This window comes from Pan paniscus, chromosome 19 (genome assembly GCF_029289425.2).
Source record: "Pan paniscus chromosome 19, NHGRI_mPanPan1-v2.0_pri, whole genome shotgun sequence".
NCBI lineage: Eukaryota > Metazoa > Chordata > Mammalia > Primates > Hominidae > Pan > Pan paniscus.
The window spans coordinates 18,149,819-18,165,556 of record NC_073268.2 but is presented as its reverse complement, the minus strand read 5'-3'; the positions used below and the strand labels follow the sequence as shown (position 1 = coordinate 18,165,556).

The window sequence follows — 15,738 nt, the reverse complement described above, 5'->3', positions numbered from 1 at the left end:
CTTCTCTACCTCGGAGAAGCCATTGCGCTTGCCTCCGCCCCATCCCGGAGAGGCAGAATCTCCTCCGTCCCCGCCTCGTACCCTCCTCCCCGCCTCTCCAGGCCCGGGGGGCTTCACGTTCAGCCACCGCGACCTCGGGCGGGCGCGGCGCCAGGTGAGCGCTCACCTGGGGCCGGAGGGCGGGGCAATGGGGGCGGGGCGGGGGCGGGCCAGGGGCGGCTGCCCCACCCGCGACGGGGCGGGGCGAGAGCGGCGGGGCCAATGGGGCGGGGGGCTCGCCGCCCGGGGCTGGGGAGCCTCCCAATCTCCTCCTTTCCCAGCACCGCCTGCCCCGCCCCACCCGGGTTTAAAGTCCCGCGGGCGGGTGGTGGCGGAGCTGCGAGCTTGAGCGGCGCGAGGAAATGCTAGAGGGCGCCGCGCCGCCAGCACCATGCGCCCCCCGCCCGCGCTGGCCCTGGCCGGGCTCTGCCTGCTGGCGCTGCCCGCCGCCGCCGCCTCCTACTTCGGGTCAGTGCCCGCCGCGCCCCCCGCCCGCTCCCCGGCCTGCCTGCCTCTCCCTCCTTCGCTACAGCTGGGCCAATTTTTCCCTCCCGCTGTTCTTGGCCCCGCCGAGGTCTCGAACTCAGACCCTAGCCCGGCGCGACCCAACCCACTTCGCAGTCGGAGTTCGCGCCCTGAGTTCGGTCTCCAGCTTCCCCGGCTCCGAATCCATCGCCCTGTTCAGTGTCCGAATCTCTGGTCCCCCCAGCCGCCGCTCTCCTCATCCCGCCGGGTCTCGGACTCTGCGCACGCCTCGGACCCTGGCCCCGTCCGCCCCGGCCCCGCCCGTTCAGGCGTCAGTCCCGCTCTCTGATGCCCTCTCGGGATCCTCACGCCGGTGCCCTGTCTGCCGCCATCCTGGCCTCCGGCGAGCCGTCCTTGCCTCGGACTCCTTCCCCACCCTCCGCCTTCGCCCTGCGGAGCGGAGACCGAGAGGGCTGGGTGGATGGGTGGGACGGGCTGTTCCCGGTCTCGGGGCAGAGGATCGTGCGCGTCCAGGGAGAATGGGGGAAACCTCGGACGGTGAGAGCGCCAGCTGGAGACGCAGGAAGGAACCGTGCGCTGGGGAAATGCGACCACATCTCAGACCTGGCATGGGGTGATTTCTCAGGAGAACACTGGAAAGAGTGAGAGGGCCCTGTGTGTGTGTGTGTGTGTGTGTGTGTGTGTGTGTGTGTACATGGTTGGAAAAGGAGGATCACAGTGGGGGGTGACACCTGGGGGACAGTGGGGTAGGTGACACTGGGGAGAGAGCCGGACAGGAACTATGTGGGGAACGTTTGGAGCAAAAGTTATAGGGCAATTGTTTCCAAGTCCCTTCTTCTCTGACCCTGAATTGCAGGGATTTGGTGAGGGATGGGGGCGGGTATCATGGGTAGGAAGGCACCTTCCCACCATCCACCCAAAGCCAACTCCAATATGTACAGCCTGTTACTTTAAGCCTTGCCTCCTTTTAAAATCTTCACCCCAAATCAATAGGAGGCTTACAGTCTGAGTATATACAGCAAAGGCAAGAAAACACCAAGCAAGTGACCTGCTAGAGGCTGCTTTGAAGAAGTAGCCAGGGAGAGGTATGTAAAGGTCTGAGAAGTTCTGCACAGGTTGGAGTAAGGGCTGTGGGCTAATTTCCAGGTCATGACCCCTGGTGAAAACATGTCTGGGCTGTGGAGGAGGGTATCATCCCAGACCCTAGCTCTGGGCTTAGCTTGCTAATGACATGGGAAGACCACTCAGTCTCTGGGCCTCGCTTTCTCCTTTTGTACAAAGAAGGGGTTGAACTTGATATGACTGATCCTTTTGCGATCCACCCCAACAGCAGTGCACAACTTGTTTGTTTCTGAAGATTTTAGGCTTGAAGGAATGGTTGTTCCCTTGGCAGGCAGGATGTCATCATCACTAGGGCACAGACTCTGGGGTCAGTCTTGCCACTTGCTATGTATGCTCTTGGCCAAGTCACTTAACTTAACCTCTCTGTCTCTCAGTCTCTCAATCTGTAAAATGAAGATTATACTGCCTATTTTATAAGAAGATTGAGCTAGTACATGTAAAGCACTTAGGACAGTGTCTAGCATGCAGTAAGTGCTCAACTAATGCTAGTGACTTTTTTTTTTTTTTTTTTTTTTTTTTTTAAGACGGAGTCTCCCTCTGTCACCCAGGCTGGAGTGCAGTGATGTGATCTTGGGTCACTGCAACCTCCATCTCCTGGGTTCAAGCGATTCTCCTGCCTCAGCCTCCTGAATAGCTGGGACTATAGGCGCGTGCCACCATGCCCAGCTAATTTTTGTATTTTTAGTAGAGACAGTGTTTCACCATGTTGGCCAGGCTGGTCTCGAACTCCTGATCTCAATCTGCCCAACTCAGCCTCCCAAAGTGCTGGGATTACAGGCATGAGCCACCAGGCCTGGCTAGTTTTTTTCATTAAGGAAACCAGTTATAGAATCTTGATGTCCTGGCCCTAACAGTTTTCTGAGCTGGAATGGAAAGGGATGGGACAAATGGTACCTATATCCTCTTACACACTGGCTCATTTCCACGATTCATTTGTTTGCTTGGTTTTTATGGTTAGAGATGGGGCAAGAGTCAGGTGAGATGAGAGGAGAGGGGTTCCAGGAGGACCACCCTAGCTGCTGTATTGGAAGGGAAAGGTGTTCGCAGCAGTGCATGGGGTTAGAATTTTGAGGGAACTGAGCATGGAGCAGCCTTGAAAATGACATGTGAGATGGTCAAATAGGCCTGGGTTAGGGCTGAGAGGGATGAGTATCGGAGCCACCTCTTCCAGGTCAGGAGCCCAGCTGGAAAGAGCTGACAAAAGACACAAAAGCCACCACCACCCCAATCTGGGGAGCAGGACAGATGCTCAGAGAATCAGCTAAAACTGGGGCCTCGTGATGTTAAGTGTTTGGTCTCAGGGAACAGACAGGATTCAGCCTGAGCTCTCAGTTAAGAAACCCTCTGGTGACTCAGACCAGGTTTCCCAGCTTCCCATCTGCATTCGCTGTCTGGGAGGAATCTGGTATCAGTCATCTACACTGTAGTGGGAAAGTGAGGCAAAGCGCTTCTTCCTCCGCAGTCATTTGCATTTGATTATAACACAAAGTGCTTTGGCATCCTGATAAGAGAATATGCAAACATCAGGAGGGCAGGTGAGGCCGATCTTCTTGGGCTCTTTGAAATCATAGAATCGTAGACTTCAGAGTTGGAAGTGACCCCAGAAGGATCTCTGATCCAAAACTCACTGCTTCAAGCAGCATGTGTTATTATCCCAATTTTTCAGATGAGGCAACCCCCACCCCCAAACCACAGTGAGCCAGCTGTTGGTTCTGCTGCTTTTGAGTGAGCCTAGAGCCTAATTCTGTTAATGGTGATAAAAAAACATAACTAGTATTGCAGTTTACAAATCACTTTTTTTCTTTTTTTGAGATGGAGTCTTGCTGTGTCACCCAGGCTGGGTGCAGTGTCATGATCTCGGCTCACTGCAACTGCCACCTCCTGGGCTCAAGCAATTTTCCTGCCTCAGCTTTCCGAGAGCTAGGATTACTGGTGCCCCCCATCACACCCCACTAATTTTTGTATTTTTAATAGAGATGGGGTTTCACCATGTTGGGCAGGCTGGTCTTGAACTCCTGACCTCAGGTGATCCACTTGCCTGGGCCTCCTAAAGTGCTGGGATTACAGGCATGAGCTACCATGCCCAGCCCATCACTTTCTCATACAGCCGTCTCTCTCATCTGATCCTCAGAGCCATTTCTCCAGAGCCATGTAGGATGGGTGTAAATAGTTCCCACAAGGAATCTGAAGGTCAGAAAGGTTCAGTCAGTCACCCAGTGTCACACAGTGAATCGGTGGGGGAGGTTGAATAGAAACCCTGCTTCCAGTCTGGGCCCTTCAACCTACAGGAACAGCCTCCAGTGCTAAGACAGTATGATTCCCCCAGGGCAGCAGTGGCTGCAGAGAGGCCGAAGGGGGTGAGGGTGGAGGGAGCCTCCCTTCCCTGCTTAATTGACTCTTTTAGACTCTCTTGGCTGTAGTGAGATGGATAAGGCCGCACATTCTTTTCTGTCCTCAGTAGTGAGACGGGATGCACTGACCCCTGCTTGACTGTCAGTTTGGCTCACAGAACAGCATGATGGCAGTGGGACAGGAGGCGGACCAGAGGTGAGGGTCCAAGCTAGTCCTGGCTCTGGGACACTCTCTGTGTTGTCCCTGATCAAGTCACTCATCTCCGAGGTCAGTAGCACCTGGAGGTGCTAAGGTTCCCTAATGCTAACAGGGCTGGTCCTGGCTCTGGAAGTCTAGGATTGCTGAAGAGTTTTTATTTTGGCTTTGAATGCCTAGGAATTCCACAAATGTTAACTTCTGTGATGTTGTATAAATGAAAATGCACTGCATTATGTGATGAGCTGGGCACAAGACAGGCCCAGTTACCCAATCCAGTCTATTTATTTATTTATTTATTTAGAGACGGAGTCTCGCTCTGTCACCCAGGCTGGAGAGCAATGGTGTGATCTCAGCTCATTGCAACCTCCACCTCCCAAGTTCAACAGATTCTCCTGCCTCAGCTTCCCCAGTAGCTGAGATTGCAGGCATGTGCCACCATGCCTGGCTAATTTTTGTATTTTTAGTAGAGACCATGTTGGTCAGGCTGGTCTGGAACTCCTGACCTCAAATGATCCACCCACCTCGGCCTCCCAAAGTGCTGGGCTTATAGGTGTGAGCCACCATGCCCGGCCCCCAGTCCAGTCTGTAAGTTATCCGAATGGCTTTGTAACTAGAAATAGTTTCTGTGGATGCAAGTTTTTAAATCATAATTAACTTTGGTGATGTTTCTTCAGTGTGTGACCTCTGCACTGGTTGAGTTTCTTTCCTCTCTAGGGATAGTACAGAGAAGTTTATGAAAGCCCAAGACAGTGAATCCCAGCTTTGTCTGTTGCTAACTGTGTGACTTCAGACAAATGTCTTAACTTTGCTGAGCTTTGGGTTATGAGAATACCCATCTGAGAGGTGAGGGTGAGGCTTAATTGAAACAATGAATGAAAGGGCTGGATAGGGTGTCTGGCACATACGTGCTAAGCGCTCAGTCCAGGCTCACTCTCAGTGGATGCTAGGGTTCTAAACATCATCCCAGGTGGTGGAAGTGTCATTACTATAATTCCATTGGAGAAACAAAACATAATCTTTATTTTCCCCCCAAATCGTTGTTATATACAATGAAATGCATGCTTTTTCTTTCTTTTTTTTTTTTTTTGAGATGGAGTCTCACTATGTCGCCCAGGGTGGAATGCAGTGGTGCAATCTCGGCTCACTGCAGCCTCCGCCTCCCGGTTCAAGTGATTCTCCTGCCTCAGCCTCTCAAGTAGATGGGATGACAAGTGTGCACCACCATGCCCAGCTAATTTTTGTATTTTTAGTGAAGACACGGTTTCACCATGTTGGCCAAGCAGGTCTCAAACTCCTGACCTCAGGTGATCCACCCACCTCAGCCTCCCAAAGTGCTAGAATTATGGGCGTGCACCACCACGGCCAGCCAATGCATGCATTTTAAATTGCACAGTTTGGGTTTTAACAAATTATACACCTGTGTAACACATTTGTGGTGACTCCAATGACTACATAGAACATTTCTACCATCCTAAAGGATCCTTTGTTCCTCTTTGCAATCAACCCTCTCCTACCAGCCCACGGCTACTCTACTTCTCCGCTTTCAGTCACTATGTGTTAGTTTTGCCTATTCTGGAAGTTTATATCATGAAATCATGAGTATATAGCCTCTTTTGCTTGGATTATTTTGCTCAGCATAAAGCTTTTGAGATTCATCCATGTCATTGAATATAGCAATAGCGAATTCCTTTTTATGGCTGAGTATTCCTTTGTGTGGCTATACCACAAATTATTTATCCATTCCCCACTTGATAGATATTTGGGTTATTTTGGCTGGGCGTGGTGGCTCATGCCTGTAATCCCAGCACTTTGGGAGGCCGAGACGGGCAGATCACTTGAGGTCTGGAGTTCGAGACCAGCCTGGCCAATGTGGTGAAAACCCATCTCTACTAAAATTACAAGAATCAGCTGGGTGTGATGGTGGTGGTGCATGCCTCTAATCCCAGCTACTCAGGAGGCTGAGGCAGGAGAATCACTTGAACCCAGGAGGCAGAGGTTGCAGTGAGCCAAGGCTGTGCCACTGCTCTCCGGCCTGGGCAACAGAGCAAGACTCTGTCTCAAAAAAAAAAAAAAAAAAGATATTTGGGTTATTTGCAGTTTTGGACTATTCCAAATAAAGCTGGTATAAACATCCGTGTACATCTCTTTTTGTGGGTGTATGTTTTCATTTCTCTTGGATAACTGTCTAGGAGTGGATTGTTGGATCAGATGGTTGATATATGCATAACTTATAGAATTGGCATTTTTCAGAGTGGTTTTACCATTTTACACAGTAATGTATGAGAGTTCCAGTTGCTCCATATTCTATGGTCAGCTATCATCAGTTTTAACTTGTGGCTATTTTCATAAGTATGTAGTAGTATCTCATTGTGGTTTTAATTTGTATTTCCCCATTGATGAATGGTGTGTTGAACATTTTCCCGTGTGTATACTGGTCATTTGAATATCATTTCATTGGGTTATTTGTCTTCTTATTGAATTGTAACAGTTCTTTATGTATTTTGTTGTTGTTGTTGTTGTTGCTGTTGTTTGAGATGGAGTCTCACTCTGTATCCCAGGCTGGAGTACAATGGCATGATCTTGGCTAACTGCAACCTCCACCTCCTGGATTCAAGCAATTCTTGTGGCTCAGCCTCCCAAGTAGCTGGGACTACAGGCATGCGCCACCATGCTCGGCTAATTTTTGTATTTGTAGTAGAGATAAGGTTTCATCATGTTGGCCTGGCTGGTCTTGAACTCCTGACCTCAGGTGATCCGCCCACCTCGGCCTCCCAAAGTGCTGGGATTACAGGCGTGAGCCACTTGGCCTAAGAGTTCTTTACATATTTTGGATACAAGTCTTTGTCACAAGTACTGGTAATATTTTATTCCTGCCCGTGACTTGCCGTTTCATTTTCTTATTGGTGTCTTATGAAGAACAGATGTTTTTAATTTTGATGAAGTCCAGTGTATCAACCTTTTCTTGTATGGTTTGTGCTTTGTTGGTGTTCTACCCAAGAAATCTCTGCCTACCCAAAAGTTGCAAAGATTTCTTCCTAAGTTTCTCCTTTTTATTTTATTTTATTTTATTTTTTTTGGAGAAATGATATATTTCAGTCCTCCAGGCTAGAGTTGCTTCTGCTGCTTTTGAGTAAGCCTGGAGCCTAATTCTGTTGGTGGTGATAAAAACATAATAACTAGTATTGCAGTTTCCAAATCACTTTCTCATACAGCCCCTTCTCTCACCTGATCCTCAGGGCCATTCCTCCAGAGCCATGTAGGATGGGTGTAAATAGTTCTCACAAGGAAACTAAATGTGTTACACAATCACAGCTCACTACAGCCTCGACCTTCTGGACTCAAGTGATCCTCCTGCCTCAGCCTCCTGAGTAGCTGGGGCCACAGGCATGCGTCATCACGCCCAGCTAATTTTTTATTTTTTTGTAGAGATGGGGTTTTGCTATGTTGCTCAGGCTGGTCTCAAACTCCTGGGCTCAAGCAATTCTCCTGCCTCGGCCTCTCAAACTGCTGGGATTATTGGCATGAGCCACAGCTAGAAACTTATAATTTTAGCTTTTTTTTTTTTTTTTGACAGAATTTCACTCTTGTTACCCAGGCTGGAGTGCAGTGGCATGATCTCGGCTCACTGCAACCTCCACCTCCTGGGTTCAAGTGATTCTCCTGACTCAGCCTCCTGAGTAGCTGGAAGTACAGATGCCCACCACTGTGCCTAGCTAATTTTGTATTTTTAGTGGAGATGGGGTTTCACCATGTTGCCCAGGCTGGTCTTGAACTCCTGACCTCAGGTGATCCACCTGCCTCGGCCTCCCAAAGTGCTGGGATTACAGGCGTGAGCCACCACACTCAGCCAATCTTAGCTTTTACCCTTAAGTCTATGGTTCATTTTGAGTTAACTAGTGTGTACAGCATGGAGTAAGGGGCAAGCTTATTATTTTGCATATGAATGTCCACGTGTTTCAGTGCCATTTGTTGAAATGATGATGTTTTCTCCACTGTCATCTTTGTTGCTCATCAATTGATTCAATATGTGTGGGCCTATTTCTGGACACTCTACTCTGTTTCATTTATCTATATGCCTATCCTTATGCCAATACTATACAGCCTTGATTACAGTAGCTTTAAAAAAAATTTTTCCCCAATAAGCCTTTTATATTCCTAGATTACTATAGCTTTATGTTAAGTCTTGAAACTAAGTACTATAAGTTCTCTAACTGTGCACTATTTTTTCGAAATTGCATGGGCTATTCAGGGTCACTGTATTTCGGCATAGATTTTAGTAGTATCTCGTCAATATCCACATGAAAGCCTCCTAGGATTTTGACTGGGATTGCATTGAATCTATACATCAGTTCATGGAAGATTGACGTTCTAACAATATTGAGTCTGCTGATTTGCACACAGGCCATATCTTTCTATTTAGAGCTTTTGTAATTTTTCTCAGCAGTGTTTTCTAGTTTTCAGTGTGCAGGCATTGAAAATTTAAAAAAAGAAATTCTTCCAATGTGCTCTATGTATTTAGATAGTATTGTTTTTATTTTTAATAAAAACACATTTTTAGAAATTGAATTGGAGCCTGAGAAAAATATAGTTGGAGGGAAGAAAAGGTAAAAGAAATTTTACTGCTTTGGGGGTGGTAGACTGAAAGCCAAACATCGCTGATAAGAATCATTGTGTTTTGGGAAGGAATTTAGGCCAGCTTGTCTCTGGCTGAGCTGTGACCCCTGAGAAGCTGGGCTCCAGAGTTGGGCTGAGAGTCATCCTAGCCTCTTCAGTGGATGATGGTGGACTTTCTGTGGCTGAGGACGGGAAGGAGGAGAGGAGGGAAGCGGGGCCGGCAGACTCCCGGGCTGGAATCTCCTAAGGAAGAGAGGTCCTGGTGCCTTTGGGATTATGTGCTCAGGTGGAAGTTGGGCTCAGGAGGAGGTGGGCCAGGTGCTGTGAGGGTGACTCCCATCCTGGCATCAGCATGAGTAGGATGGGACATGGCCCAAGGCCCTGTTATAGTGTAAGGGGCACTGGGCTTGGGGTCACACAGATCAGAGTTCAAATCTCCATCTACCACTTACTGACTGACCCAGGGCAAGTCAGATAACCATTCTGACCCCAGTTTTCTCATCTGTAAAATGGGCTAATCTTGATCTCTTAGGCTTGTTGTAAGAGTTAAATGAATGTATATATAAGTATTCAAATGCTATCTCTATATAAGGATTCCAAGAAATCTAGTGATCTGCCTTACAGCGTCCCAAGTTAAGAAGAGTCTTTGGTGGTGACATCTGTTCCTTCTTCTCTGTGCCTGTATCCCAGCCACTGTACAATTCAGAACAAACCCAGCCTTTTCTGTGCTCAGCACTTTATGTGCATTACTTCACCTCACATTGTGGCAACCCAGGAGGTAGGTGCTGATATAATTCTCATTTATTTTAAAATTTCACTTATTTTTTTTATTTTTAGAGAGATAGGTTCCTGCTCTGTCACCCAGACTGGAGTGCAATGGCTTGATCATAGCTCATGGCAGCCTTGAACTCCTGACCTCAAGCAGTCCTCCTGCCTCTGCCTTCTGAGTAGCTGGGATTACAGGCCCAAGGCATCATACCTGGCCAGTTATCCTCATTTATAGGTGTGCGTGTTGGGGGGAAACTGTCAGAATCCAAGCCAACCTCTTCATCTCTGCCATATGCTGGCAGTGGAACCCCAACTGGAGGCCTGTCCCCTTAGGGCAGCTCTGTCCCTCTGAACCCCGACCCTGTGGCCCAGGCCCTGCACTTGGCGCATGTCCTGGGCATCTGTTGTCCTGTGTGTCTCAAACTCTTGGCTCATTAGCTAATTTTTCAGGTGCTCAGGTCTTCAATTCACTTGTAGTTTCCTTTAGTAGAGACCTCGGGGCCCTGCTGTTGGCTGAGTCCCACAGTCTCTAGCATTGCTCCCTGGTCTGCAGTGAATATCTTGGTGGGCAGTGCCCTCTCCCTTTCACTGGCCCTTCCTTTCCCCTGGAATCTCCCTCTGTGCCCTGTCCCATTCACTCCTTCATCTTCTGCCTCCATGGGCTCTCTGGGGCACATACTACCTCACCTAGACCTGGCCAACTGGGAGCCATGGCCTGGCTTCTGTCAGGATAGGAACTGGACACAAAGCAGAGAGCAGAGACTTATCCCCATCGGACTCCAGAAATCAGCCACACCCACCACCTCATGGCATGCTGGTAGCAGCAGACATGAGCTGGGGGCATAGGGTGGCCTCTTCTACACCCAAGCCCCTCATTGGAGAGATGAAGGCTGAAGAGGAGGGTGAAGAGTCTTAGAGCCAGAAAGACCAACTACCAAGCTCTGGTCAGTCCTGGAAACTTCCAAGAGGCTGGTTTTAGGGCAAGACCAAAGGGTTTGTTTTTCCTGGTGTTACAATCCCTTTGAGGCCAGATGCTGTCAGAATTCAACATTTCTCTTTGAATTTTAGAAAAGTAGGCCGGGTGCAGTGGCTCATGCCTGTAATCCCAGCACTTTGGGAGGCTGAGGCAGGTGGATCACCTGAGGTCAGGAGTTTGAGAACAGCCTGGCCAACATGGTGAAACCCCATCTCTACTAAAAATACAAAAATAGCTGGGCGTGGTGACAGCCGCTTGTAATCCCAGCTACTTGGGAGGCTGAGGCAAGAGAATTGCTTGAACCTGGGAGGCGGAGTTTGCAGTGAGCCGAGATCGTGCCATTGCACTGAAGCCCGGGCAACAAGAGTGAAACTCCGTCTCAAAAAAAAAAAAGAAAAAGAAAAAGAAAAGGGAAAGAAAATTAATATAGGAGGTAGGGGAGGCAAAAAAATAAACTTAAAAAATAAAAATTAAAAAATTAAAAGTACAGAAAGGTAACGTATCGTATATTCCATGGCTAACAGCACCTCTAGCAAGATCTGGGGCAGCACCTGTAATCAGACTCTATTAATTTTGCAGGTAGACATCTACAGGTTGGGATAAACAAAGCCCATAATATTCTCCCTGGTTTGGGTCAGGGCTTGCCACCGTATGAGTTCACCACAATTGTTAAAAAAACTTGTAGTTTTCTGAGTTTCCTGGAATTTGGAATTGTGGATAAGGGTTTGTGAATCTGTGGCAAACTCTGAGCCCAAGTCACTGCGAGAGGTTGTGCAAGCTGAGTTTTTTTTGTTTGTTTTGTTTTGTTTTTTTGAGACGGAGTCTTGCTCTGTCGCCCAGGCTGGAGTGCAGTGGCAGGATCTTAGCTCACTACAACCTCTGCCTCCCAGGTTCAAGGGATTCTCCTGCCTCAGCCTCCTGAGTAGCTAGGACAACAGGCGTCTACCACCACACCTGGCTAATTTTTTGTGTTTTTAGTAGAGATGGGGTTTTACCATGTTGGCCAGGCTGGTCTCAAACTCCTGATCTCAAGTGATCCGCCCGCCTCGGCCTCCCAGAGTGCTGGGATTACAAGCGTGAGCCACTGTGTACCAGGCCTAAGCTGAGTTTTAAACAAAGACTCAGGCCAGTTGCTTGGCTGGTCCTCGCTGGGTGTCACCAGGCTACCCAAGCACAGATCTTCCCCAGGAACTGAGGTTCAGAGGGAACGGGCCTGGCTCTCAGACCCCAAGGTACAGGGCCCCACAGGGGCTGAGGACCATGGCGGGATGGCCCCGAGATCTGGCACTGGGGAGAGCATACGCCAGCAATCAGTCGTGGGCTAGGGAGGGCGTGGCCACAGGCAGCCTCCTCCAGAGCCACGCCCTCCCAAAGCCCGCCCAGCCCCAGCTTGGGAAGGTTTGGCGGTGGGGTGTTAGGTGGTAGGTAGCCTCTGCAGCCAGAGAGCAAGACCACAGTGAAGCCAGCAGGGTGGGACTGCAGGGAGGCTGAGGGACAGCCCCGAACTGCACTCCTTGCGTGGGGTTAGACACCTAAGGGGCATAATATGCAGCCAGCAGGTGTCTGTAGAGCATCTGCTTGGGAGGAGCAGGCATCTGGACTGGGTGGGAAAGAATGGATCTCAGGGTATGAAAAACCATGGCCTCTGCCAAGAAGCTTACAGGATACAGCTTTGAAGAGGAAGAAAGGAGTGTCTGCCATGCGGAACTGATGGTACTATATATACAAAAGTGGGAGAAGACAAAGAAAGAGGATGGTTAGAGGGGGATGGGGCTGGCAAGTAAGGAGGGCTTCCTGGAGGAGGCAAACAAACATCACAGCATACTAGAGCTGTCTGGGACCTCAGGGTGATCAAATGTTAAAAAAGGACATGGCTATAAAAGGTTCCAGGGGATCCATGAGGGCTTTTGGACTGGGAGAAGGTTACAGCATGGGGGTCAGACCGAGTTAGACATGGCAGAGGACAAGGGAGAGACTAGCCTGGCTGAGGGGAGGGTCCCCTTTCTCCAGCCCTGGCTGGCTCTGGATTTAGGACAGTCCTAGTGGTTCTATTCCCAAGGGAGCCGCTCACAACTACATCCATCCCAGGGGGTGTCCTGGACTACTCTGGGGGTGGATCCTTGATCAGGCAGGGAGGTTCCTGCTGTCCCTACAGCTGGGCGGAGGGTGTGGGCCATCCGTGGGGCCTGCAGGAGAACAAGTGGAATCTGCAGCATGGGACATCTCTGCCTACAGCCTGTGCAAACAATGGCACTGTCCTCATCACTGAGGGGGTCACGCACAAGGCATTCCCCAGAGGCCTGGCCCTTCCAGGGCCCAAGCCCAGCCTGAGCCTGCCTGTGCGTGTGAAGAGGGTGATCGGAGCCCAGGGTGCATTCAAGAACCTGTCAAGGTAGTTAGTTGGTCAATGCGTCATGGTTAAATAACTTGGCTGCAGTCACCCAGCCAGAGTCACCCAGTACCCTGGTTGGGTAGGAACTTGCCACCAGGAGTGCGGTTTCAGCCATGATTTGCCTTTCCCTGAACTTCCCACCCACTGCCTCCACATCCCCACACCAAGCTCCCCCAACTCCTTCTCTTCACATACCAGGCCCTCTCCTTTGAACTTCCCTCTATCTAGCCAAGTATGTTCTCAAGCACTGGTATTGTATCAGACTCTCACACTTTAGTATGAAGAGGTAGGCCACTTCTGTAAGCCTGATTCCTGACTTTTTGCTGAAGAGACTGAGTTTCAGACCAGGGAAAGTAGCCTTTAAACAGAGGGTCTTTCTCTCCCTTCCTGAGGGAGAGAACCATCAGTTCCACCCTTGGGCCACCCAGGGGGTCAGAGGAGTCCTGACCAGGTTTCCTTCCCTTAAAACCTAGCTGTCTTGCATTTCCACCACCTTAGATGCTTGCTGTGGTGATGGCTGATTTGGCTTCCCTGATGTGCTGGGTCTGCAAGCAGAAACTGCCAGGCTTGGTGGAAGCAATCAAGAGACCTGGGCCACAGACCCAGCCCTGCTACCAAGCCAGTGGGTCGCCTTGGACGACCAATCTTGCATGAATTTGTGGGCCAACGGAGACCTGCACACTTGGCACGCCCTTGCCCTCCTGCTTCCCCACACAGCCTCCAGGACACCTTCCAGGAGCCAGCAGAGCAGAACTTCTGGGCTGGGTGACCTTAAAGGGTTTCTCCAGCTCTAACGTATAATGATTTGAATGGTGTACATTTGGACTCAGCCTAGGAACTGGGGTAGATGTTTATAGTCACAGACTCATAGAGGTGATGGATCCTTCTTTGCAGGAATGACTTTGGGGACCCTCCGCAGCCACTGTGACACTTGATGCATACGTGCCAGGGACAAAGGCTTCCTCTCCTTGGCTTCAGCCCGAGCCTGAGTGGAGAGGGAGAGAGACAGGAGGAAGAAGAAAAAGCATTTCCTTCACAGATGTTGAACTAGCCACACTCTAAATGCCGGGGATTGTTGAGATGCAAAGCATGCTTGCTGTGCGAGCTGCTCACTACCCACTTAGCCCCTGAGCACGTCTCCCTGATGCCATCCCCTGCAGGCAGCCCGGTCTGCGGCTGTGAGACAGGAAGTGGGGCTGTGCTTGGAGAGACAAAGCCTACAGCTGGACCCGGCTCTTTCCTCTCTGAGTCAGGGATGGGTGGGGGACGAGGCTGTGGGGTGGGCTCCAGCGGGGAAGTGTGGCCAGATTCAGTCCTCAGGGTGGGTTCATGGGGATGGAGGGTGAGAGCTGGGGAGGGAATGAAGGCTGGATCCAGGAGTAGGGGTGGGGGAGCCAGACAGGAGGAACGAGTGGTTTTGAGGTCTGTGGGTGGACTGGGCAAAAAGCTGATGCTTAGAAAAGTCCTTTTTGGTGTGTGTGACAGGGTCTCACTCTGTCACCCAGGCTGGAGTGCGGTGGCGTGATCATGGCCCACTGCAGCCTTGACCTCCTGGGCTCAAGCGATCCTCCTAGCCTGTAGCTGGAACCACAGGCACGTGCCACCATGCCCAGCTAATTTTTTAATTTTTAATTTTGTAGAGACAACGTCTCACTTACGTTGCCCAGGCTGGTTTTGAACTCCTAGGCTCAAGTGATTCACCTGCCTTGACTTCCCAAAGTGCTGGTACTACAGGTGCGTGCCACAACGCCTGACCAAAAAAATCCTTTATAATTGTACTTTTGTTTATTGATACTCAGTTAATAGAGGTATAAATGAATGAGCGAGTAAGTGAAAAGAGGGGGTGGAGAGAGTTGGGCATAAAGGTAGGAAGGTGGGAAATAGTAGCTTCCGAATTTGCCTGGCTGCAGGACGTCATGGAGGAGGTGCAAGGTGGCATTGGGTGCTGTAGAAGAGAAAGGCACCTGGAAGGTAGAGGGGAGGGTGTGCTCACAGTAGGGGAAATCTGGGGCCTCCCAGTGTAACAGCAGGAGGGGAGAGAAGCCTGGAGTTGGTGTTGAGCAGCCACCCTCAAAAAAGGGCTGCCCAGAGCCATGGTGCCCTCTCTTACTGGGCCAGGCACTGCCCCTCACTGAACTCCCCGCTACTGGGAAGAGGTTGGGAGCGGAGAGCACAGGAGGGGCTAGGGGTGTGTGAGAGTGTGTGTGTGAGTGTGTATGTACGTGAGAATGTGTGTATGTGTGAGAGTGTGCATGAGTGTATGTGCGAGTATAGGTGTGTATGAATGTGGATGTGTGTGTGAGGGAGTGTGAGTGTGTGTATTTGTGTGTGTAGGGGGATCAGTGAGGGCCAGGAGAGGTAGACTGAGACGTTTGAGATGAAAGCACAAAGGGCGCACTCACCATGCAAATGGCCTTGCAGCGGAAGCCTGTTATCAGGAGCATCTGATGGGGTTTTTCAGGGTGGAAGCCAGCACCCCGGGCAGCACAAGGCTTTCCCGGTTCCCAGGCAGCTGCCTGTAGTTGGCATGGCCCTGGCGTAATGCATTACTCCTGGACCCTCCAGCTAAGAGTCCAGACACACTGGCATTACCTGGCGCCCTAGAAACCACCTGCCTTGTCCTGTGCCACCCACCCACCACATCCTGGGGATAGCCTCTGCTGAAAGCATCAGACCCTCTCAAGCAGAAACTAGGATGGGAGTAGGTGGAAGAACAGGGCTTGGGGTCCTCTTAGGTGATGAGAAAAGCTCTCCACCAACCTGGTCTTCCCCAGCCTGGAGTGCTCCCTGA

At 50.4% G+C, this 15,738-nt stretch overlaps 1 protein-coding gene across 2 annotated transcripts in view; it reads left to right on the top strand.

The window, feature by feature from the left end:
- Positions 1–374: 374 nt before the first annotated feature.
- Positions 375–15,738, top strand: part of WNT9B (Wnt family member 9B) — a 34,998-nt gene continuing 19,634 nt past the window's right edge. For both annotated transcript variants that reach the window (XM_057300258.2, XM_057300257.2), the window contains exon 1: positions 375–507. In XM_057300258.2, coding sequence (XP_057156241.1) covers positions 431–507 — 77 coding nt within the window. In that variant the 5' untranslated portion in view covers positions 375–430. The remainder of the gene's footprint in view (positions 508–15,738) is intronic.